We start from the raw sequence: 24,536 nt of genomic DNA, 5'->3' as shown, positions 1-24,536 counted from the left end.
TAATATGAGCGACAATGTAGATAAATGTAAACTAATCTTAAATCGATGGCTGCAGAGAGATCTCTCTGTTTTCGGTAGAATACTCTTAACTAAAATGGACAGTTATTCTAGACTTAATTATCCGGCTTACTCTTTACCAGCAAAATAATTATTAATAGTTTAAATTTAAACTTTATTTGGAGAAATAAATGTCATTATATTGTAAAACAGGATTTGATTAAATCATATGAAGATGGTGGAGGCAATGCCAGAGATTCTGATGTTATGAACGGAATGTTAAAAATAAAATGGCTTAAATTGTGTTTGAATCTGAATCCGTTTGGTTTGTTTTTCCCAGTTTGGTCTTTAAAAGCTTGACTTCCTGTTGAGATGTGATTTTGATCTTAGAAGATAAAAACTTTCAGATTTTCATCAACAGGCTGAAGCTCATCTTCAAACAACTTCACTCCAATATGGAACAATAGAAAATCCTTTTTTATTGAGAATTGGTTTTGTAAAGGTGTGTGGGCTGTTGCTCACTTTTTGGATGCAAATGGTGACATTTTACAACATTCTGAGTTTTGTGATAAATTTCATTTATATTGTATCCAAGCAAAATACAAAAGAATCGTTAAAGCCTTCCCTCGTCAGCTTGTATCCATGGTCAGACAAGATTCATTGTATTCTATGGTTTGTCCTCGTTTAAAGACTCTTCTGATTGAAAATGCTGATTTTTGTGAAGTCAAATGCAATAATAAGTTTATAAGAAGCCATTTATCTAGTCAGAAGGGTCAGACAGGGTCAGAAGGGTCAGACAGGGTCAGAAGGGTCAGACAGGGTCAGACAGGGTAAGAAGGGTCAGAAGGGTCAGACAGGGTCAGAAGGGTCAGCCAGCGAGGCATGTTTACGTTTTCTATGATTATTTATGTCTTATTGTACTCATGACACCATCTCATTTAAGTTCATGTATTTTAGATCGATGGCGGGAAAGAAACTAAACATTTACATCTCGAGATTAAAGCAACTTCATCTTCATCCCATCAGTAAAACAAACTATTGAGAGGTGGAAGTGATGACGTGTAGTTATTACATTCAGGGAGGAGAGATGGTTTCTAGAGATGGATGAACTCAGGGGCCTTCAGTCAACATTTAGGTCTGAACCATTTCAGTCGGGGCGTCGAACACCTGCAGGTTTTAGATGAGCCACAGGTAGAAAAGCCTGGACTGCAGCAGCTGCATCACCTGCTGCAGATCCAGAACCTTAACGACCTGATTATTCTGTTCAGCTGCTGCAGCAGCTGCAGCACCTGCTGCGGATCCAGAACCTAAACGACCTGATTATTCTGTTCAGCAGCAGGACTGCAGTTGACCTGAGGTTCAGGCTTTGCTTAAAAATGTTAGAAACTGCAAAAAAAGAAGAATCCAGAATTTTACTGATTATATTTTTATTTCTTCCACCACATTTTCTCCACTGAGACGAGTCAAGATAAAAATAGTCCCGCATCAATATTTATTTATAAATTAAACGATTATTCTGGCTTGTATGCCTGATCATAAAAATATTAAAAGGGTGAAAACTAGAAAAACTAAAAGTAAACAGAGTTTATCAGGAGTGGGAGGAGCCTGCAGCGGGAAGCAGCAGCCCAGAGGAAACTGGAGCTTTGTTTTTGGGAAACAGCAGCAGAGACGTTCAGAAATAAATAAAACCGTACAGAGATGGCCCCAGATGACCCAGAATGCACCGGGGCGTCTCCTCTCTACAGACCACAGGAAGCAGGAAGTCCGTCGAACCGTCCAGGGCTTCTAAGGCACCAGAAGAGGAAGCGTTGCCGTTTGGACCCTGAAGAGCCGCAGGTTTGGTATCAGAAACGTTTTCATGGGAATAAACTGGAGCTGCTCCGGACCCGGCGGGTCGAGGTGAGCAGAACCGGAACCGGACCGGCCTGGTGGAAGTTTAATCGTACGCTGTTGATGCTCTGACAATCCAATCCGAGATCCGGCTTCCGGGTCCTTAGTGTGACTCAACCAGCAGTAGTGTGGGTAATGAACGGATCCGGATCCATAATTCAGCTGGATCAGAACCAAACAACCAGCAGAGCAACAAGAAACAAATATTTATCCCAAAATGGGGCGGAGCTTCGAAGTGGGCGGGGCTTAGAAACGGGCGGCGCTACAAAAAAGGGGCGGAGCTTCAGCAGAAATTCCCAACGATTAAAAACATGGAATGATTTGAACCCGGAGTAACATCCAAGCGGTTCTGGTCCAGCTCAGCTCACAGAGCTCAGGACCAGCTTCACTGGTCCCAGTCAGCTTCCCAGCATCAGATCCCAGTGGAATGTTCCAGTAATTAAATAAACCCTGACCCTTGACCCCATGGGGTCCCTCAGAGTCCAAACTGAACGGTTACACCTCCACCAGAATCAAAAAGGTTCAAAGCAAAGCAGCGTTTAACAAACCAGTCCTCCCAATTCTTAATCCCAGTCCACTAAAGCCGGCGCTGCGGCCAGTCCCAGACCGGAGCGTCGCTCCGTTGGAGAATCTCGCAGGAAAAGAGTCAGTGCTGCCAGGTGAGATCCCCGAAGTCCTCTTCCTCCAATCAGCAGCCAGAGAACGGGGGGCGGCTCATACCTCCAGGGAGCAGTCGGAGGGGGGGCGGCGCTCAGCTCCTCGGCACCGCTCCACCTTCTTGATGACCTCTGACACCACGCATACCGAGGAGGTGAGGCTGAGCAGGAACAGCAGGTCTGCAGGACGGATGGAAACTATTATTATTAAAACCATCAAAACAACAAATTACCTAAAACTAATGGCTTTAATTAAACTAATTTAAAATCAAGCGTCTCCTTTGGCAGGTCGTAGTTCCACATCGTTTTATAAAGCATCGTCAGCTTTTTGAGGCATTTTCATTAAATATGGAGACTTTTTTAATTTGAGAGATTTGTCTATAAATATACATTAAACACAACATGTAACAAACTGACAAAAATAAGGTGAGACACACAAAAAGGTGATTATTTGAATTCAATTAAAAGGTGGTTAAAATGTGTTGACGTGTTGTACCGAGTTACACCACAGGGGGCGGTGCTGCTGCTTTTCCAGTCCTCACAGACACATGAAGAAGGGCACAGAGAGAAAGGATTCTCCGTCTTATTTTAGTTAATTCCAGGTTATTAACACCCACTAAGCACATGAATATGATTCCCATAAAGTCTTCATCATCTACCATTTATTATCCCATCAACCAGTTTTATGTGGACGATGATATGAGAGCGAAATAACTGCGATACTGGGTTAGCATTCCGGCGCTAGCATGCTAGTAGCCCCACTAGTTTAGCAGCTAAACTTAGCAGTGATTCTATTGGCCTGATGGCTGCAGAGACATAAAATAATGTATTTCTGCCAAAAATGAAGATTCAATGAGGAAAAAGATCTTTTATGTTAGAAGTTAGCATTATATATATATAAAATCTTCTTTACACCCTTTATCCCTCAGTGGGTCAGGAGGAGCTGCTGCCTCTCCAGCCAACGTACTGGGTGAGGGGCGGGGTCACCTGGTGGACAGGTCACCTGGACAGGTCACCAGTCTGTCACAGGGCAACACAGAGACACACAGGACAGACAAACAAACAACCACACACACACACACACACACACACACACACACACACACACACACACACACACACACCTAGGGGCAATTTAGACAGACCAATGAACCTGACAGTCATGTTTCTGGACTGTGGGAGGAAACCGGAGTACCTGGAGAAAACCCACCATGCAGGGAGAACATGGAGACTCCATGCAGAAAGACCGGGAATTGAACCCAGAACCTTCAACCAGCTCTACCAACTGCGCCACTGTGCAGCCCGTGCATTATACTTTTTATATACATTTTATTTTTTTCCCTTTTTTGGGTGTCCCATGTCTTAAAATGTTGAAACTCTTGTGGTTGTTATATTTTTGGCCTTTGGATTGAGAAAATCAGTTTGAGAACAGGTTAGCAGGCTTTAATCATCGGCTCATGCCCGACCAGAGAAGGTCGGGTCCAAAAATCAAGTGGGAGGAACCAAAGCGGCGATCAGGAGGAGCGTGTGGGATCAGGACCTCACCCAGGATGCTGAGGCTCTCCGTCAGGAAGACGCTCTGCAGTGGAGGGAAGTAGATGACGAGCAGCTGCCCCATGATGGAGGCCAGGACGGCGTAGCAGAACGTCCTGTTGCTGCACAGGCCCATCTCATGGACCATGCGGGTCTGAGGACACAGTTCATTCATCAGAACTCCAGAGTCAGAGGATCTGGTTCAGATACCGGGTCCGGGTCTCACCTGAGAGCGCGAGCTCAGAGCGTTGAACATGTCGAAGAAGACGAAGCAGGTGAAGGTCATGGTGGTGTCTCGAGGAGTGATCACGTTGTCCTGCAACTGAAATCCAGACAGACAGAAACCAGTCAGACTGGAGAGCCAATCAGAAGACAGATCCAGCACAACCAGGAAGCAGGAAGATGGCGCACCTCCCTCCAGAAGACAAACAGCGTCCCGCAGACAATGATGAAGGCTGACACCAGAACCTTGACCAGCAGGCTGCGGGTCAGGATGGTGTCCTTCACGTTGCGAGGCGGCTTCCTGATGACATCACGATCCACAGGCTCCACCCCCAAACTGCATACAGAGGCCACATTTAGCTGATGCTGTCCATAATTAGTCAGAAAAGTTACATGTAACAATACAAAGACTCCATTTCCCATGATGCTGCTGTACCTCTGAGCGGGCGGTCCGTCCATGATGATGTTGATCCACAGGATCTGCATGGCGTTCAGAGGGTTGGGGAAGTTCATCAGCGTTGCCAGGGAGATGAGCGTCAGCGCTGCAATGCTCCTGGTGACCAGCAGAGGCAGCGTTAAGCTGAGTTCATCACATTTAAACCAGGAAGCAGAGGAAACGGCGACTCACGTGCTCAGCTGGAAGCGGACAAAGTTCTTGATGTTGTTGTAGATTCCTTTTCCTTCCTCGATAGCCGACCTGGAAGCGAAGTCAGTCTTTTCATTTGAAGGGTAGTAGAATAAAACAGAAATCTGCATCTTATTCAAACATTCTGGATCCAGCCTCTGTCAGCTGGAGCAGCTCCCCCTGGTGGCGGACTCACATGATGGTCTGGAAGTCGTCGTCCACCAGGATCATGTCTGCCGCCTCCTTGCAGACGTCGGTGCCCGTCTGGCCCATCGCCACTCCGATGTCGGCCGCCTTCAGCGCCACGGCGTCATTTACGCCGTCGCCAGTCATCGCCACCACGGCACCGAGGTTCTGGAGAGACTGCAGACACACAGAACTCTTCATTTCGGTTCAGGAACCGATCCAGCAGAATGAGTTCTGCTTTTGTGGCCCAGTTTGAAACCGGGTCAGACTCACCTTGACGATCTTCAGCTTGTGTCTGGGGCTGGCCCGGTAGAACACACCCACCTGTGAAGAAAACGGTACAGATTTAGCTTCACTGAGATGATCAGAAAGTGGACACAGTGGTGTGTGAGCGCGTGTGTGTGTGTACTTGTCTTTAGTACATTGAGAGGACCACCTTCACCTGCTCAACCCACGAAAGGAGGCCCTTATAAAAAGTGGGGACATTTTTCTTCACTTTTGTTTCAGTTCTACTGCACTCCTTATTTTATATGCAACTGCACAAAAACACCTGACCTGAGTTTCTGTCAATCAGCTGCTGTATAATTTAGAGATGATTTATTTGAACATTGCACCCATTATTAGTGTAAATTTAGCTGTGATGCTAAACAGCGACACTAGGAACTTAAGGAGTCAAACATTGTTGAATCAGTCTACTGATTATTTTGTTGCTGCTGTTTTTGCTCAAACCACACTACAAATAAGTCAAACTATAGGTTTTTGAACAACCATTAGTTTTGCTTCAAGACAGTTTTAAATACAGCTAAAAACTGCATAATTACTTTGACTGTACTGTCCTAGAAGTTTTTGTTCTGCATTTCATGAAATACAGAACAATATAAATTGGATAAATATAAATTTATCCAATTTATATTGGATAAAAATTATTTATCCAATATTTATATTGGATAAATCATTTTTATCCAATATAAATTTATCCAATTTATATTGGATAAAAATGATTTATTCAATATTTATATTGGATATCTTGAAACCAAAATTAATCTTTTGATATAAGGTTGCATAGCCAAAATGAATGCACATTATTTAATTTTTACAACTATGCCTAAATTCATATATTGCTTACTAACACCTGTATTTCTCATTCCCATTCCTAAGTTACTGAGTGTTGCTAAGAAGTTTCATCCCATAAATTAAAAACAACATAGAATTTTGGTCATATGTTGTTTATTTTGATATATCAGTTGTAAAAGACATTAGTAAGCCTAAATGTATTTTTATTGGACAACCTAACTCAGGGCTAAGTTAACTTCCTGAATTTTTCAGCCAATTGCAAACTTCTGCTTCCATGAACCATATGTAGCTCACACTTTAACCACTAGATGGTATCAAACCACTTCCAATAGCAGCCGTATTATGAGAGGAAGATTAAATTAACCAACATCGGCTGTGTTCATGTGAAAGAAAGAGAGAACGGAAGACCTCAGAACGATAGAAGTACAAGAATGTGTGTGTTTTCACCTGAGGAACGATGTTGGACAGCTCCTGCAGGTCCAGATGGTCCACCTCCTCTCCTGATAAACACTGGCATCCTTTGGAGTAGAGGCCCAGACGGTTCGCTGCGCGCACACACACACACACACACACACACACACACACACACACACACACACACACACACACACACACACACACACACACCTGTCAGTGGCATTATACTGTCCTTACTAAATGTCCTGTATAGAGATCTGTTTGGCATTTTCCCAGCACTCCTGAATGCCTCTCTCTGAGGCGTTCCAGAGAAATAAACGGCCTCGTCTAACACGGGCGGACCCAGAACCAGAAACTGGAGAATATTTTGTTGCATCAACGCGGCTCATCCTGGTTTCGCCCCCAGCTCTGTAGGCAGCCATTGTTTTCCATTTGTCTGTCTGACACTAGAGAGCGACTCTCTCATGACGCTGTCCACTGTAGTTTGCTGCCAACTTGTAAACGGATCTGATCTGAGAGAGGAGGGAGAAACGTGTGTGTGTGTGTGTGTGCGCGCTGTAATTCCTGTAAATAAATGAGACATTTTGAACTTTGCATGCACTCTGAGGTCTGGCGTCTCCCTCTGCAGGAATCGTTTAGAAAACAGTCAGACAGCTAGTTGTAGTTGGGATTCTGGTTTTGGGGTCAGAGGTCATGGGCGGGGTTTGGTCTTGGGTCACTAAGTGTAACTGAAGCAGACGGACGAGGAGGGAAACTTTAAAAGAAGGTTCTGGTTCCGACGGTCCAGATTTCTTCCCTCCATGTTTTTAAAATCATAAATATCGAAGCTGACCATGAAGTTACGGTAAAAGCGTCTTCAGAGGAACAGAGGGAGTAAAAACGCTTCAGCCTGATTAAAGGTGAGTTCAGGTGAGACTACAGCTGCTGTAAGCAGAGTGACCTCTGACCTATCGACACGGCCGTCTCCTGGGAGTCTCCAGTGATCATCTTGATGGCGACCCCGGAGTTGAGCAGCGTAGCGACGGCCTCTTTGACCCCTTCCCTGGGCGGGTCGATGATGCCCACCAGGCCCAGGAAGGTCAGGCTCCCCATCTGGGAACCCGAGGCGAACCCCAGCACTGAGTGGCAGACAGAGGTCACACAGGGGTCAGAGAGAGGTCAATGTAAGGTCAGATGGTCCTGATCTCGTCTCTGATCGGTACCTCTGAGGCCTGAGGTGCCCATGTAGCTGATCTGCTGCTGGTAGAGCTCCCTCTGCTGGTGGGTCAGAGGAAGGTTGGAGCCTCTGCTGTTGTAGCTGCTGCAGAAACGGATCACCTGCTCATAGGCGCCCTTCATGAAGTAGACTCCGCTTTTATCCTGGAGGGGGCAGCAGAGAACCAGAGAGGAGCTACAGCAGCACAGAGGACACGCTGCCGAATCAGTCCAGGTCCCAGACCCGAATCCAGACCCGAATCCAGGTCCCAGACCCGAATCCAGACCCGAATCCGGGTCCCAGACCCGAATCCAGACCCGGATGTTAGCCTGTACCTGCTGTGTGCGGTGGACGCAGCGAACAGCCATCCATTTCTGCTCGGAGGTGAAGGGATGCTCCTCCAGACGGATGAACTCCTGCTGAACGCTCTCCAGACCCATCTGAGGAAAACAAACTATCGTCACGTCTGACCTCTGCTGTCTGCTCTGGCTGATGGTTTCCTCACATTTTGAACCAGAACCGAGCAGAAAGATCCACCAGAGCCCTAGACTGGTTGGTTTCTGCCCGGTCCATTGGGCTCCATTTTGAAATAAAAGCTGGTTCTGTGTAGGAAACCCAGTCGTTTGATCGGACTCTGGAGTCTGGGTGTTTATCAGAGGAAGTTGGTTCCAGGCGATAAGAAGCGGCTGCTGCTCACCTTCATGGCGAGGGCGATGAGCGCGCCCTCTGTGGGACGCCCCAGCAGGTTCTGGTTCCTGATGACCGAGTCGTTGCACACGCAGCCCACCTGGCAACAGCAGCAGGAGCATCAGCCCTTTGGTTTGAGCCTCATCTAAAACGTTTTACTTTCTAACATCAGACCTGCAGAGAAGCAGACCTGCTTTTCTCACCTCCACAACTTTACTGATGGAAGGGCAGGCGAGGCCGTGGACCACCTCTCCGTCCAGCAGCACCTCTCCGGTCCCGTTGTAGCCCACGCCTGTCACCTGCAAGACAACACCGAGGGTTAAACAACCCAAACATCTGTCTCCTGGCCCACCTGGTTCAGATCAGCTGCCAGGTCAAACATATGAGCTGCGTTTTTCAGCTTGTAGCTTAGTCCTACATAAACCACACGGCTTCTTCAGGCCGACTCCCCCAAAGCGACGGTCTGATCCCACTGCCATGAACAAAATGTTATTTTAAATGAGGAACTTTTAGCATAATGGGGATTTTTTCCTCATTGGATGTCTTCATTTCTGACTGAAACACATTATTTTATACCTCAGTAGCAGCTATCAGACCAATACAATCATAGCTAATACTTTAGCCGTTAGCAGCTAAGCTAGGGGACTACTAGCGCCAAAATGCTAACTTACTCTCAAAGCATCCTCTACCTGAGACTGGTTGATGGAAGAACAGAACTGTAAGGGAATCGTTTCCATGTGCCGAGTCACCAACCTGGAATGAACTAGAATAAGGCTGAGAGCAGCAGCACCGCCACCCTGTGGTCTAACTCGGAACAACACTCAATTCAATGAACCAACTCCTGTTTTGATAAAACATGATCATGTGTGTCACCCCTCATTGTAAATCCGTTACAAATTGGAGCCATGTTAATATTTAATATTTAATTAAAAAATACTAAAAAGAAAGTTAAATTAATTGGAAATCCCATGATGCCCACACTGAGCAGTCGGTTCCTGGTGAAAACCAACCTGACCATCACCAGCTCTGCATCGCTGTACAAACTGTTGGACCGGACCAGGCCGTCTGTCCTGACCCAGAACCTGACTGACCCGTTCAGCAGATATCTGCTGTGAAACGCCGACGTTCTGTGTGTTCAGACCTCAGCATGGAGTCCGTCTGAGGTGAAGACCTGGGTCACAGTCATCTCGTTCTTGGTCAGCGTTCCCGTCTTGTCTGAGCAGATCACATTGCAGCAGCCTAGCAGGAACCACAGGAACAACGTTACCATGGAAACATGCAGCGGCTGCTCGCCGCCTCCCTCAGCGCTACGTACTCAGAGTCTCCACGATGGGAAGCTTCTTGACGATGGCTCTCTTCTTCACCATGCGCATCACGCCGAGCGCCAGCGTCACCGTCACCACGATGGGCAGACCCTCTGGGATGGCCGCCACCGCCAGGCTGCAGCACAGGAGAAACTCTTCACTGATTCACACAAACCGCAGCCGGCTCGGTCTCTGCAGTCAGCCGCAACCTCGGAGGAGAGCACGGTTAGCATGAAGCTACCTGACGCCGATGGTGAACATGTCCAGGATCCTCTTCCCCTGCAGCCAGCCCACCAGCATGATGACCCCTGCAACGGCACGCAGACCACAAAAGCATGAAGAAGAGGCTGAGGCAGAGCTGGGTCTGCAGAGGCCAGCGGCTCACCGATGATGCCGAAGGAGTAAAGCGACAGCTGCTTCCCCAGCAGGTCCATGCTCTTCTGGAGGGGAGTCTTAGGAGCCTGCAACAGGAGACAGGAAGGAGGACTGAGGAGGCGCCACCAGGGCAGGAAACCAAACTGTTCTGCGTCTAAAGGTCAGCAGCTCCCCCTGCAGGAGGGAGCCACAACCACTTCCTGTTTGTTCATTTTTAAACATTTAACTCATTTTACAGCAAAGACGATCTTCATGCAGCTTCAATTTAAACATTGCAAACGCTCCCAGAAGGAGAATGTTCTGATTCCTTCCTCCGGTTTCATTTATTGTGTTCCTGCAGCGTTCGGCCTCCAAACACACAAACTGCCGTCATCGTCAGTCAGAATAACAAATGGAAATCAGGCAGTTTATGGCCTGGAAGTCCAGAATGTGCTAATAAACGTCCCTGTTGGTCTATTGTGCAGCAGAAAAACTCCTGTGTGATCATTTCACTTCCACTCCCAACAAACTGGTGCCAACATGAGGCAGGAACTGGTATTCTGCTAAGACTAACCCTAGAGGCCAGCAGGAATGTGACGTCTGAGCTGGAATCCGTTTGAGAAACTTTTTGATAAATAAAAAGAAACAAAGGCTGGAAATTTCTTCCTTTTAAATAATTATCCCGAGCCGGATCTCGTTTCTTAAAGCAGAATCTCTGCTTGTTTCTGTTCAGAGACAGCTCCTCGGTTGTTTCAGGAGATTTTCTGCAACTTCCTCATTATTTTATGTGTGGCAGCCATCTTGGATCCTGAACCCAGCGTCGCTCAGAGACCTTTCAGTTTTTCATTTGGATATTTTCCAACTCTTTCGCTGGTCAACATGTTCCTCTCCGTCTCTCGGACCAGGAGGACTCACCTCCTCCGCCTGCATCATCTTGAAAACCTCCCCGAACTCAGAGTTCTCTCCAGTTCCGATGACGATGCCCTGAGGATCAGAAATCTAGGTTCAGAAATCAGGAGAAGGTGGAACCAAGGTCAAGGGTGGTGCTGGTACCTTGGCTTTGCCACAGCGAACCAGCGTCCCCATGAAGGCGATGTTGCTGCGGGAGGCGATGTTCCCATTGGAGGCGGGCGGCTGGGGGGTCGTGGACTTGGAGCTGGGGTGGGTCTCCCCTGTCAGGCTGGACTCATCGATGGACAGGTCGCTCGCCTGCAGGAGGAGGGCAGGGGTTACCCGGAAAGCCAGGCGAGGAGGAAACCAACTGAACCAGCAGCGTCCTCACCTCATACAGCCGCAGGTCCGCAGGGACCCGCTCCCCCACCGACAGGCACACGGTGTCTCCAGGAACCAGGTCCCGGGCCAGCTGGTGCTCCAACTGTCCGTCCCTAATGCTGAGAGGACAGCCTGAGTCAGAGAGGAACCGCCAACAGGAAGAGGAAGGAGAGAGAAACCTCACCAGTGACATTCTGGAGGCACCAGTTTCCCCAGCTCCTCCAACGATTTCTCTGAGCGGTATTCCTGCAGCGGGGCAGAGAGAGAAGCAATCGCACTCGATCAGAACTAGGGCAGGAAAGGAAACTGGAGCAGCAGGACGACCCCAGACCCAAACATCTGAAAGGATTACTGAGACCTGCTGGGCTCAACTGGTCCATCATCTCAGGATTATTGTAAGGTAAATCTGAAGTTAATATCAAAGAACATGAATGTCCAATTCTGATTAAACATTTTTAAATCCATTTTGTAAAATACTAATTTGTCTCTTTAGTAGCACATTAATAATTCATCATGTAACAAATTGATAAAATGAAGGGCGACAAAGACGCATTGTCACCCTTCACCACAAGGTGGCGGTGCTGCTGCTTTGTTCATAATATTTGCAATGCCAAATATTATGTTAGTGATTCTTTGCAATGGGCAATTTTAAGTGGCAATGCAGTACCTAATTAATTTAGAGTTATTTTTATGTTTATGAATGAAATTGTGTACAGAATCGGCTTTAGTAATTTGTAGAGTATTTTAGTTCAGTATGTGAAAAATAATAGGATGAATAATGGGTTAGTCTGATCCTGGTAATTAGCCTGTAGTTACTCTTGTTCTCTGTTTTGAAGTTTGATTAGTGACTGTTGTGTTGTGATTAATTTCCAAACCTCTGGAGTCACTAAATAAGGTCAAACTACAGAATGGTACCTGTCAGGGTCAGGCTGTCTGAACAGGAAGGTGTTTTATACTGAAACTACCACAGACTCACTTCATGAACTGTGAACTGAAATAGTAAAACTCTGACTCATAATTTCTACTTTTCCATAGCTGGACAAACATTCTTGTTTCAAGGAAAACGGCCAGCAGCCTCATAATGTTCAGATAAAAGGGTAATAAAAGGGTGACACAAATTCTTAGTATGATTTTCAAATAAAGTTCAGGTTAACGACTCATTTTCTCTAGTCATCAACCTGAACTTCTACCTCGATAATAAACTGGTTTATTAATCCTCTGAATTTAGTAAAATGTTCCTCAAATGTCTGGAGATGGATAGTTTAGATCAGGTTTTATTGTAACTCCCGGGGCAGCAGACCCAGTAGGACTGTGTCGCTCTCGCCTCAGTCTTTGTCTCATTAATGTTGGCAGACATGATGTAATCTGATTCTGATCCAAACTGAGTTTATACTCCTCTGGAAAAAATTACTCTGATTTTACTCTTTATTAGCATTTGTTTGAGTAAAATGAACATTGTTCTTTTATTCTATGAATTACTGACAACATGTCTCTTCATTTTGTTTGTGAATGTAAATAAGCAGTTAGATTTAGAAAACCGCACCAACGAATATCTTCTGCTGGGGGCTGAGCCCCCTAAAGGTCAGACCCCTGAACCGCCCCTGTTAAAACATCTAATTCAGTGGTTCTTAACCTGGTTCGGTTGAACCCCAGGGGTTCGGCGGAGCCTCTGCCGCGGAGGTAAAGACTCACTGTGTAAAGTCGTGATGACGCCCCGCTTTGGCATCACTTGCTGCAGAGGATCACGTTACATTGCTGAGCCAATCAGAGGATCACGTTACATTGCTGAGCCAATCAGAGGATCACGTTACATTGCTGAGCCAATCAGAGGATCACGTTACATTGCTGAGCCAATCAGAGCTGCGGAGGAGCCCTGATTGGAGGATCTCCACTCTCAGCAGGGATAAAAACTTTTGAACTGCACAGCCAGGGTACATGTTGATAAAAGCTAAGCTAGCATAACTAACCTACTCTCCACTTTCTCATATACATTTTAATTAAAGCTTTTGACTGACCCGTGAAGTGATTCCCTGTGAACCTTGTCATCTTGCTGTCGTAGCGTTTTCAGTTAAAATTTTGCGTCCCCTTTTCAGATTCTTTGCTTGACTGTGTAATTTTCTCGACCACCGATATTCCTGACTCACTGCAAAGCAGCAGCGCAGTGAGACGTCCAGTCCACTGGATCGCTGAGCGGACTCGCCATTTACGTTTTAAAAGGAATTTTAAAACTCATTAACTGGCTGTTAATGCTTTGAACACAGCTGCAGCTGCTGCCGAGTTACAGGCTGAACATGGATGCAGGCACAAAGGAAAAGAAAGGAGCAGGGAATGTCTACAGCAGTCCTTCAGGAAGTTACGCCTGTGTGATGAAGTGAGGCTGGGCTGCTGGTTCTGATCCGCTCTCCTCAGGGTTCATGAACACGCCCGGAGCCGGCGGGACTCACCTGCACGAAGGCGACCGTCACCACGATGATGATGGCCTGTCAACACAGAGGAAGAGGCGATCAGGTAGAGGCAGCAGGGCTGGGCTCCACTGACTGAACAGCACCATATAAAGACAGGAGAGGAACCACTGGGACAAACCGGGCCTTCAAAACCCTCAGAACCAACCCGTCGCCAGAGACTCTGGGTTGTGTTTGTCACAACCCAGTAACCTCAGTGGCAGAACTCTTGAACGGCTGGTCGTATTCCAACGGTGCATCGCATGTTGCAATAGACATTACAGGAAATATTCCCGTTACAGAATTTCCCCGCGGAGCTTCGTACCGAATCAACGGAGCAGTGAGACGGGGAGAAGACGGCAGAGGACCCGTTGAAATCGCATAAAATTATGGAAATGTCCAAAAGAAAACCCACCAGACTATCCGAGTTCAGTGAACATGAGACGCATAACCAGCGAACCGGGTTGTGTAAAATGTCTGTGCAGCCAACGGTGGCCATATGAACGCTGCACAGCTACTGGCTAAACGTCGGCTTCATCTCGATTCCTGCATAATTTATACAATAAGTATTTATTGTGCTGAAAATAAAATCCTGACCTTCCAAAAATAATGCCCCAAGTAGTTTCTTTACCAAAATGACATTGGAAAAACAACAACAATCATCCGAGTGAAGGATCGGTGACCTGCTCAGGGTGGACCCTGCCTCTTGCCCTTTGACCCCTGGACATGGGTACCAGCCCCCTCCCAACCTGAGGTGTATGGAAGGATGAAATAAAAACGCAGCATTCTGTGAGGCGTGCAGAGTGAGACCGTCTGCAGAGGGACTGATGTAGATCCAGCACAGAAAACAAAAACGCCTCAAATAACGAAAAACAGGAATAAAAACTGGCTGCACAGTTTTCAGTTTATGAAATAAAGTCTGTCGTCTTGAAGTTTAGTAATAAACCTGGACGTTTCAATCCGACTTCTGGTTTTTTTGTAAACTGTTCAGAATGTTTAACAGACAGAAATGTTAAAGCTGAGGTTGTCCTGGAGAAAACAGCCATAAAAATAAAAAAGAACCAGGCGGCCCAGTTATGGTCATCAGAGGGAGGAAGCCATTTTGATTCTGTCCCCCGGCTGCCGCCATCAGACAGGTTTAAAGGAGGATCAGCCGGTTCCAGCTGAACTCACCACGGTGATGCTGATGGCGTCATCTAACTGGTGCATGACGACGCTGATGACGGCCGAGGCGAGCAGCAGCAGGATGAGAGGATCTTTGAACTGCAGAGGAACAAAGCAGAGATTAAAGAGCTGCAGCAACAACAACATGGCAGCCTGAGCTGCTGCTGAGAGGAACATTCAGACCAGCGACACCGTCAGCAGGCGAGCAGCGTCAACCTGGAGTTCAACCTTCAATCCAAAACAGAAACCCGACTGCAGGGTCACTATGAGACAGAATCAAACATCCTGCAGTTCAGTCAGAACCAAAACCTGCCTGGTTTCAGGTCAGACATACTGAATCCTGTCCGTCTCAGGGAACAGTCAGCAGAAACCAGCCCAGATTCTCCGGGGAACAGTTCCCCATCCGGAGCCTCCGGGGAACAGTTCCCCGTCCGGAGCCTCCGGGGAACAGTTCCCCGTCCGGAGCCTCCGGGGAACAGTTCCCCGTCCGGAGCCAGTTCCCCGTCCGGAGCTTCCGGGGAACAGTTCCCCGTCCGGAGCCTCCGGGGAACAGTTCCCCGTCCGGAGCCTCCGGGGAACAGTTCCCCGTCCGGAGCCTCCGGGGAACAGTTCCCCGTCCGGAGCCTCCGGGGAACAGTTCCCAGTTCGGAGCCTCCGGGGAACAGTTCCCAGTTCGGAGCCTCCGGGGAACAGTTCATAGTGGCAACCGACCAATCAGAAGAGAAGCAACCGACCAATCAGATGCCTGTGAGCTGCAGCTTTTATGTTTCTGTGCGTAAACAGTGACAGCAGCAGAACAAACAGTCCAACATTTCCAGTTTCTGGATGCTGGAGCCACTTCCTGCTCAGCTGGAACATCGGCTCTGATCTGATCGGTGATGCTGCTGCAGCCTCTAGTCCTCAGCAGGAAGTGGAAGCCCAACATGCCCCGCCCCCTCCAGCATCATCCATTACCTGGGAGATGTACTTCCTCCATAGCGGCTCGTCTTCACTGATGTCGAACTCGTTCCAGCCGTGGTAGACCCTCCGCCGGGTCACTTCCTCCTGGGTCAGACCGGCCTGCAAGTCTGCCTGCAGGAAGACAGAGGGCGCTGTCGGTCAGACAACAGGAAGCCAGCAAACACAACAGGAAGCCAGGAAACAGGAAGGTAGCTAACAGGAAGGCAGCCAACAGGAAGGCAGCCTCAGTAAAAATCAGTTCTTCTGGTTTGTTCTTTAAATCCACTCAGACATCAAAAAAGTCCTGATGCTGATAATAATTTGAATTTGATGTTAAAGTATTAAATATTTTGCTACTTTTAAAACCGACACCAAAGCGTAACGCGCTCAGTTTATTTTATTTCCATGTTCCCCCACGTTGCTTTTCTTCCAGCCTCGCTGACTGGAAAACCGCCTGTCCTTGATGTCGGCACAGACTGAGGGGCCTCAGGCCCCTCCCATGGCGGCGGCGGCGGCGGCGGCGGCGGCCTCAGGCCCCTCCCATGGCGGCGGCGGCGGCCTCAGGCCCCTCCCATGGCGGCGGCGGCCTCAGGCCCCTCCCATGGCGGCGGCCTCAGGCCCCTCCCATGGCGGCGGCGGCCTCAGGCCCCTCCCATGGCGGCGGCGGCCTCAGGCCCCTCCCATGGCGGCGGCCTCAGGCCCCTCCCATGGCGGCGGCCTCAGGCCCCTCCCATGGCGGCGGCGGCATCAGGCCCCTCCCATGGCGGCGGCGGCCTCAGGCCCCTCCCATGGCGGCGGCCTCAGGCCCCTCCCATGGCGGCGGCGGCCTCAGGCCCCTCCCATGGCGGCGGCCTCAGGCCCCTCCCATGGCGGCGGCGGCATCAGGCCCCTCCCATGGCGGCGGCGGCATCAGGCCCCTCCCATGGCGGCGGCGGCATCAGGCCCCTCCCATGGCGGCGGCCTCAGGCCCCTCCCATGGCAGCGGCCCTCAGGCCCCTCCCATGGCGGCGGCGGCCCTCAGGCCCCTCCCATGGCGGCGGCGGCGGCCTCAGGCCCCTCCCATGGCGGCGGCCTCAGGCCCCTCCCATGGCGGCGGCGGCCTCAGGCCCCTCCCATGGCGGCGGCGGCGGCCCTCAGGCCCCTCCCATGGCGGCGGCGGCCTCAGGCCCCTCCCATGGCGGCGGCGGCGGCCTCAGGCCCCTCCCATGGCGGCGGCGGCCTCAGGCCCCTCCCATGGCGGCGGCCTCAGGCCCCTCCCATGGCGGCGGCGGCCTCAGGCCCCTCCCATGGCGGCGGCGGCCTCAGGCCCCTCCCATGGCGGCGGCCTCAGGCCCCTCCCATGGCGGCGGCCTCAGGCCCCTCCCATGGCGGCGGCGGCATCAGGCCCCTCCCATGGCGGCGGCGGCCTCAGGCCCCTCCCATGGCGGCGGCCTCAGGCCCCTCCCATGGCGGCGGCGGCCTCAGGCCCCTCCCATGGCGGCGGCCTCAGGCCCCTCCCATGGCGGCGGCGGCATCAGGCCCCTCCCATGGCGGCGGCGGCATCAGGCCCCTCCCATGGCGGCGGCGGCATCAGGCCCCTCCCATGGCGGCGGCCTCAGGCCCCTCCCATGGCAGCGGCCCTCAGGCCCCTCCCATGGCGGCGGCGGCCCTCAGGCCCCTCCCATGGCGGCGGCGGCGGCCTCAGGCCCCTCCCATGGCGGCGGCCTCAGGCCCCTCCCATGGCGGCGGCGGCCTCAGGCCCCTCCCATGGCGGCGGCGGCGGCCTCAGGCCCCTCCCATGGCGGCGGCCTCAGGCCCCTCCCATGGCGGCGGCCTCAGGCCCCTCCCATGGCGGCGGCCTCAGGCCCCTCCCATGGCCCCTCCCATGGCCCCTCCCATGGCCCCTCCCGCCGTGTCCTGCCCTTTGTTCGCGTCTTTGTTGACTCTCGGCACTGGAATGAAATTTCATGTTGCTTCTGCACAAAGACAACAAAGCATTCTGATAAACTCTGGTTTTACCGGTTTGGTCTCATTTTAATGCCTTTGTTCTGGTCATATTGCGACCTGGTTCTGATGATCTCAGCAGAACTCAGCCTGGCCGTGGTTCCCCTGACTCTCCGCCGCAGATCTGGATCAGAACCTCGGTTCCTTCTCACAGTTCAGCTACAAATGAAGCTGCCATTAGTTCTTAATGCGCCGTCAACATAAAACTGAATCTGATTGTAATTTCCACGTGAACCTGCTTTACCGCACTGTAAAACATTAACCCTGATTCAACTCGGAAAAACTCTGTTTTATATAGGCTCGGCTCTGAACCGGGTCGTTTCTCCTGACCCGGTTCTGAACCGGGTCGTTTCTCCTGACCCGGTTCTGATGAGATCCTGTCTGAGTAAACAGAGCAGTGAGGGAACCACAACCATAAAGATAACACAGTTGATCTGGTTGCCATGGAGATGGTCAAACCGGATGCAAGCTCGCGGTTCTGGACCGGATCAGCTGATGGCGGATCGGACTCAGGTTCATAATTATTCATTCATTAAATTGTTTCCCATTATTTTAATGTTTCATGAATTTATAGAACTAGATGTTTAAAATAGTTTATTTCATGTTTTCACCAGTTTTGTGGAGATGATCACATGAACAGATATTTATTGGTTCTGACCCGATCGGGTCGGCTCACCTGCAGGACGCACGCTACTTCATTAACCGGGAGTTCTGAGGCTTTTCTGGACGTCAGTACCGGAACCATGGTCTCATCTTCACCGCAGGGCTGGTTCTGGGAAAGCTGCACACACACACACACACACACACACTGGGTCAGAATCAGAACCGGACCAGAACCAGGAGCACAGGTTCTGGAGCGGCTCCGTTTAAAGCTTCACCGGGTCAGAACCAGAACAGACACATCGTCTGATCCACTGTATACTCTGACAGCTGATTGGGTCAGAACCGGGTCCAAACAGAACCCAGGAGTGAACACAGAGTAAAAGAGCCATTCTACAGAACCAGGTCAGAGCTTCCAGACCCGGTTCTGCAGAGGGAAGGGCTGCCACTTTTCACATCGACTGTGAACTTTCTGGTTCTGCTTGGCCGACCGGACCGGACCGCTGCAAGATGAACCAGAACCAGGAGCTGCTGGACCAAAACCCAGAGGAACAAATTATGAATTACTGACGTAAACGCCTCCATGCTGCTGAAAACCTATTAGAGAGCAGTCTGCCCCCTGCAGGCCCGGAGGGGAGCAGCAGCCACCGGTCTGCCCCCTGCAGGCCCGTAGGGGAGCAGCAGCCGCCGCCAGCACGCCCCCTGCAGGCGCGGAGGGGAGCAGCAGCCACCGGTCTGCCCCCTGCAGGCCCGGAGGGGAGCAGCAGCCACCGGTACGCCCCCTGCAGGCCCGGAGGGGAGCAGCAGCTACCAGCACGCCCCCTGCAGGCCCGGAGGGGAGCAGCAGCCACCGGTCCGCCCCCTGCAGGCCCGGAGGGGAGCAGCAGCTACCAGTCCGCCCCCTGCAGGCACGGAGGGGAGCAGCAGCTACCAGCACACCCCCTGCAGGCCTTTCCAGAAGGCCACGTCAACAGGAAGCGGCTCTTCTCCCCGTCCTGACTCTAAGAGTCACCGGGTCGGCACCGGGTCGCTCCAGAACCTGGGCGTCCCTCTGACATCAGGGAAGCATCTGAAACACGCAGGAGAAGATCTGGAAAAACCTGACAGGGAGGAATGTTCCCTGGAGGGCAGAGGTCAGGCTCTGGACCTGAGGAGCGCCAGAGTGACGGGCAGCAGAGGCCTGGACCATGAGGCCGTCCAGTCGTCACCTGACCCCCAGCGGGGTCACAGGGTCGCGGCCTCCAGACTGAAGTTCTGGTAAATGTTGTTTGGACTCCAGAACTCATGCAAAGTTTAGTCAAAGCAGTTCAGGATTCATCAGCACTTAGAAACTTTCAGAAAAATAACAAGAATAAATAAAGTTTAGCTAAAAAAGAAAGGAAACAGAAAAAACGGACCATTTCTCCATCAGAACCAGGTTCTGGTTTTACTCCCAGCCTTACCTCCAGCGACTGGACCATGATCTCCTGGTTTTCCTTTTTTTCCTTTTTCTGCCACAGCGCCGGGAACGGGAAGCGGAACATGTTGGTACCGGTCAGGTTCTGCTGCAGAACCGTCACAAGGCTGTCGTCTCTCAGAATGAGTCACAGGCAGGAGACGCTGAGCATTTAAAGCAAACACGCCTCCACCCCGCCGGGCCCCACAACGGGCCGGTTCTGCTGGCTCCGCCCACCACCTGACCCACAACACCTGCCTCCAGGAAGCCGCTCCTTCCTGCTAGAGTCACAGGAACTCGGCTGGACCTGCAGAACGTCGTCTGAACCGAGATCCGGTCCGGTCCGACCCGGATCCGGTCCAGAACTTCATGGAGTCCGATCCAGCGGATCAGATCAGCAGTTCTCCGGCTTTCTTTGGACTCTGGCTGCTTTTCTGAACCAGCAAGTTTCTGAATAGTTCTGGATCACATGTGTTAAACTGGTGGCCCGGGGGCCAAATCCGGCCCGCCACGGCCACTTCAGAGGGCCTCACTGAATGATGCAGGCAAAGTTTGTATTAAGATTCAGACAGTTTGTTCATTTTAACTAAAGGTTCTGGTAGAACCGGGCCTCAGGATATTCATCATAATTTGGCACGCAGATCTACGGAACCAACATTTGGACCTATTCCTGTCCATCTGATCCAACACCGGTACCGATGCCGATACAACAATATCAGCAGATGTTTAAAGGCTGCACCTGGATCGGATCAGAACCAAAACATCCTGATCGGATTTCAGAATCACAATGCTGATCCCAAATATCTTCCTTAACAAAACCCTGGACCCAGAATGGGTTCTGTTCTGATCCGGTCCATCACCTGGAGTTTCCTCTGAGAAAGCGGGTCGGGGTCACCTTCGGTCCCTGCTGGAACAGCTGCTCTAATATTAGACGCACCATGTGACAGCGGCCTAATTAGAGCAGAGGAAGACGAGGAGGAGGAGGAGGAACAGGAAGTCTGGCGATGATTTACCGTTATTATCTCATTCCCCTTCAGGACCAAAGTCCATTTAAAACAGCTGGGCCCAGAGAGATACCTGGAGAACAGAGAACCGCAGACTGGGTCCAAACCAGCAGAGAACGTCTGGAACCAGCAGATCCATAATGGGCGGCACTTCTGCTAATCAACTAATAGTAGAGCTAATTCGTCAATAAGCCCTGACTAGAGCTTTAAAAACATTTAGCACACTTAGCTTCCCCTAAATTAATCCATGCTAACTTATTCTGCAGGTTTACAAAATTTCAACATCTGTGTTTAAGTTTTGGTTAGAATTTAATGTGGCGCTTTAGCGTTAGCTTCCATTAAATATCATGTTGGCATAACGCTTTAGCGTTAGCTTCCATTAAATATCATGTTGGCATAACGCTTTAGCGCTAGCTTCCATTAAATATCATGTTGGCATAACGCTTTAGCGCTAGCTTCCATTAAATATCATGTTGGCATAACGCTTTAGCGCTAGCTTCCATTAAATATCATGTTGGCATAACGCTTTAGCGCTAGCTTCCATTAAATATCATGTTGGCATAACGCTTTAGCGCTAGCTTCCATTAAATATCATGTTGGCATAACGCTTTAGCGCTAGCTTCCATATCATGTTGGCATAGCGCTTTAGCGCTAGCTTCCATATCATGTTGGCATAGCGCTTTAGCGCTAGCTTCCATATCATGTTGGCATAGCGCTTTAGCGCTAGCTTCCATATCATGTTGGTATACGCTTTAGCTTCCATTAAATATCATGTTGGCATAACGCTTTAGCGCTAGCTTCCATATCATGTTGGTATAGCGCTTTAGCGCTAGCTTCCATATCATGTTGGCATAGCGCTTTAGCGCTAGCTTCCATATCATGTTGGCATAGCGCTTTAGCGCTAGCTTCCATTAAATATCATGTTGGCTTTAGCGCTAGCTTCCATTAAATATCATGTTGGCTTTAGCGCTAGCTTCCATTAAATATCATGTTGGCTTTAGCGCTAGCTTCCTCCAACATCGCCAGAAGCGGTATCTCCAGGATGAGTAAACACACCTGCTGCTCTGCCATATTTACCTTCCAGCAGATTAAAATCCAAACTTCCTGCTTGGGGCAGAACGCAGGTTGAGACCAAGATGTCTGCCAGGAGCCCCAGACTCAGTTCGCTCCCTTCAGTGGAAAATACCAGATTATTTTTCAGCTGCAGGATCCAAAATGGCTGGAGGTTCTTGAAGAGTCCGGATCATCCAGTTGGGAACAGCAGGTGGAGGAGCTCACCTGGATAGCCAGCAGAACTTTAATGGACCCAGCATCAGAACGGCTCAGCCCGGTACCGGTCCGGTCCATCAGGATGGGATCAGATTACATGAGAGCCGAGCCTCCTTAACCCAATTACTGACATCTCGGTTCTCCTGCTGTCTGATCCGAACTCTGCTGCAGAACCACAAACTCGAACCAATCTCCTCCAGCTGCCAGTACTGGTTCCAGACAGAGCCGAACCAGAACAGATTTCTCTTTGGGTCCGGGACGTCGTCTTATGGTTCTGATCGCTGTTAGAAGTTTGGGTCGGACCATCCTCAGGTTTTTTTACCCAGCAACCTGAAGGAGACATGATGGAGGTCCAGAAAGAAGAACTCCTAACGGGACCTAGAGCCCAGAGTGTCGCCATGGTGACCAGGTGAGAGAAGAACCTGACTGGACCCGGAAAGGAAACCTGTCAGCAGCTTCTGGGTCCAGAATGGGACCAAAAGGAGCCAGTAAGGAACCAGAGTGGAGCATCTATAGACTGAGGCTCCTGTTAGCCTCCGTTAGCTCGTTAGCTTCCCTCCAGGAAGATGTCAGAAACTGTCAAACAGCTCAGAACCAGAAGGACGACCAGCAGAACCGACAGAGAACATCAGAGCAACAACACTTCGGAGTCCAGTCAGACGACAGGAAGATCGGTTCCGTGCGTCGAGTCCGCTTTCCGGTAGCAGCAGCGGCTAACAGCCGAGAGCAGCAGCTTCACTCCGGGATACAAACTCCCCAAACTAGTCGCGGCCGCCGGCGCTTCCTCCGCGGAAAGCCGGCTAAAACCGGCCAAAGCCGGTACCGAAACACGGTGTCGTTTGGAAGACTGGCATAAAAGATTCCGAACTTACCAAGAGCTCCCGTTTCTTCAGCATCTTCCGTGAAATCCCACCGCAAAGCGACTGAAGAGGACAGAGTCCACCATGTTGTTAGGTAGAGCGGAGGGAGCCCTTCACAATAAAAGCATCTAGCCCTCCAGAATAAAAGCATCCAGAGTACGCCGTGTTAGCTTCACCAGGTCAGAACCACCATCATCTTCATCATCATCATCATGCTCAGTGAAATAAACTGTAAAATGATAACTGATTCAGGAAAAGTTGAGCTTTATTGGACCGAACATGTTGGTTTTATTGAACAGAATAACTCAATAATAAATGTAAACCAGCATTTCTGACTCTTCTGTCAGGATGTTTATATCTATAAATTATGTAAAACATTATATTAAGAGAAACAATCAGTACTATATATGTGTTTTTATTCAATTCAAAAACAATGAAACAGAAAAACGGTGTTTTTATTGTTCGTCTCTATTGGAAGCAGCTAAAACTGGCTGATGAATTACTGAATGTGTTGAGGTCAAAGGTCCAGCTAAATAAAATATGTTTAGAGTCACAAACACCACAGGACAGGAATTACTTTATTTACCTTAGCTTTTTCAAATGGTTTGATTAAAATATATATATAATAAAGAACATAATCACTTCACACCTTAGCAGTCATTTATAGCCACAGGTCGCAGGAGAGCTGAATGCTGCCCCTGGCTCTCTGCTGCCCCCTGCAGAGCTGAATGCTGCCCCTGGCTCTCTGCTGCCCCCTGCAGAGCTGAATGCTGCCCCTGGCTCTCTGCTGCCCCCTGCTGCCCCCTGCAGAGCTGAATGCTGCCCCTGGCTCTCTGCTGCCCCCTGCAGAGCTGAATGCTGCCCCTGGCTCTCTGCTGCCCCCTGCAGAGCTGAATGTTGCCCCTGGCTCTCTGCTGCCCCCTGCAGAGCTGAATGCTGCCCCTGGCTCTCTGCTGCCCCCTGCAGAGCTGAATGTTGCCCCTGGCTCTCTGCTGCCCCCTGCAGAGCTGAATGCTGCCCCTGGCTCTCTGCTGCCCCCTGCAGAGCTGAATGTTGCCCCTGGCTCTCTGCTGCCCCCTGCAGAGCTGAATGTTGCCCCTGGCTCTCTGCTGCCCCCTGCAGAGCTGAATGTTGCCCCTGGCTCTCTGCTGCCCCCTGCAGAGCTGAATGTTGCCCCTGGCTCTCTGCTGCCCCCTGCAGAGCTGAATGCTGCCCCTGGCTCTCTGCTGCCCCCTGCGGCCACCCTGCAGAGCTGAATGCTGCCCCTGGCTCTCTGCTGCCCCCTGCGGCCACCCTGCAGAGCTGAATGCTGCCCCTGGCTCTCTGCTGCCCCCTGCAGAGCTGAATGCTGCCCCTGGCTCTCTGCTGCCCCCTGCAGAGCTGAATGTTGCCCCTGGCTCTCTGCTGCCCCCTGCAGAGCTGAATGTTG

At 50.3% G+C, this 24,536-nt stretch overlaps 1 protein-coding gene across 4 annotated transcripts; it reads right to left on the bottom strand.

The window, feature by feature from the left end:
* Window positions 1–1,407: 1,407 nt before the first annotated feature.
* Window positions 1,408–23,212, bottom strand: atp2c1 (ATPase secretory pathway Ca2+ transporting 1). 4 transcript variants are annotated; one of them, XM_081617036.1, is made up of 27 exons: window positions 23,120–23,161; window positions 18,616–18,720; window positions 15,972–16,088; window positions 15,027–15,116; window positions 13,857–13,892; window positions 11,597–11,658; window positions 11,423–11,531; window positions 11,194–11,349; window positions 11,056–11,124; window positions 10,172–10,247; window positions 10,028–10,094; window positions 9,798–9,922; window positions 9,624–9,721; window positions 8,686–8,781; window positions 8,493–8,582; window positions 8,131–8,235; window positions 7,803–7,959; window positions 7,548–7,718; window positions 6,631–6,728; window positions 5,383–5,433; window positions 5,120–5,286; window positions 4,927–4,995; window positions 4,735–4,851; window positions 4,488–4,635; window positions 4,303–4,398; window positions 4,089–4,230; window positions 1,408–2,723 (listed from the first exon to the last, which is right to left on the bottom strand). In XM_081617036.1, the coding sequence occupies exons 1-27, from the start codon at window positions 23,141–23,143 to the stop codon at window positions 2,602–2,604; spliced, it is 2,763 nt and encodes a 920-aa protein (XP_081473162.1). In that variant the 5' UTR covers window positions 23,144–23,161; the 3' UTR covers window positions 1,408–2,601. The 4 variants fall into 4 exon arrangements, with proteins under 4 accessions (XP_081473162.1, XP_008428849.1, XP_008428848.1 ...); XM_008430627.3 differs by lacking the exon at window positions 23,120–23,161 and adding an exon at window positions 19,982–20,126; XM_008430626.3 differs by having other exon boundaries at window positions 4,488–4,851; window positions 23,120–23,212.
* Window positions 23,213–24,536: the final 1,324 nt, after the last annotated feature.

The sequence above is a fragment of the Poecilia reticulata genome, chromosome 16, assembly GCF_904066995.2.
Source record: "Poecilia reticulata chromosome 16, P_reticulata-male-v2, whole genome shotgun sequence".
NCBI classification, from domain to species: domain Eukaryota; kingdom Metazoa; phylum Chordata; class Actinopteri; order Cyprinodontiformes; family Poeciliidae; genus Poecilia; species Poecilia reticulata.
The sequence above is the reverse complement of the archived record's forward strand: the minus strand, read 5'-3'. Positions and strand labels throughout refer to the sequence as shown.

Excerpts from the sequence above, each read along its gene's own strand:
- atp2c1 (XM_008430624.3), bottom strand. The coding sequence starts at position 20,062 with ATGTTCCGCTTCCCGTTCCCGGCGCTGTGGCAGAAAAAGGAAAAAAAG. Across the intron at positions 15,117-15,971 it reads GGAGGAAGTACATCTCCCAG|TTCAAAGATCCTCTCATCCT; the intron begins GTAATGGATGAT and ends GTTCCTCTGCAG. Across the intron at positions 5,434-6,630 it reads TGTCCAACATCGTTCCTCAG|GTGGGTGTGTTCTACCGGGC; the intron begins GTGAAAACACAC and ends TTTTCTTCACAG.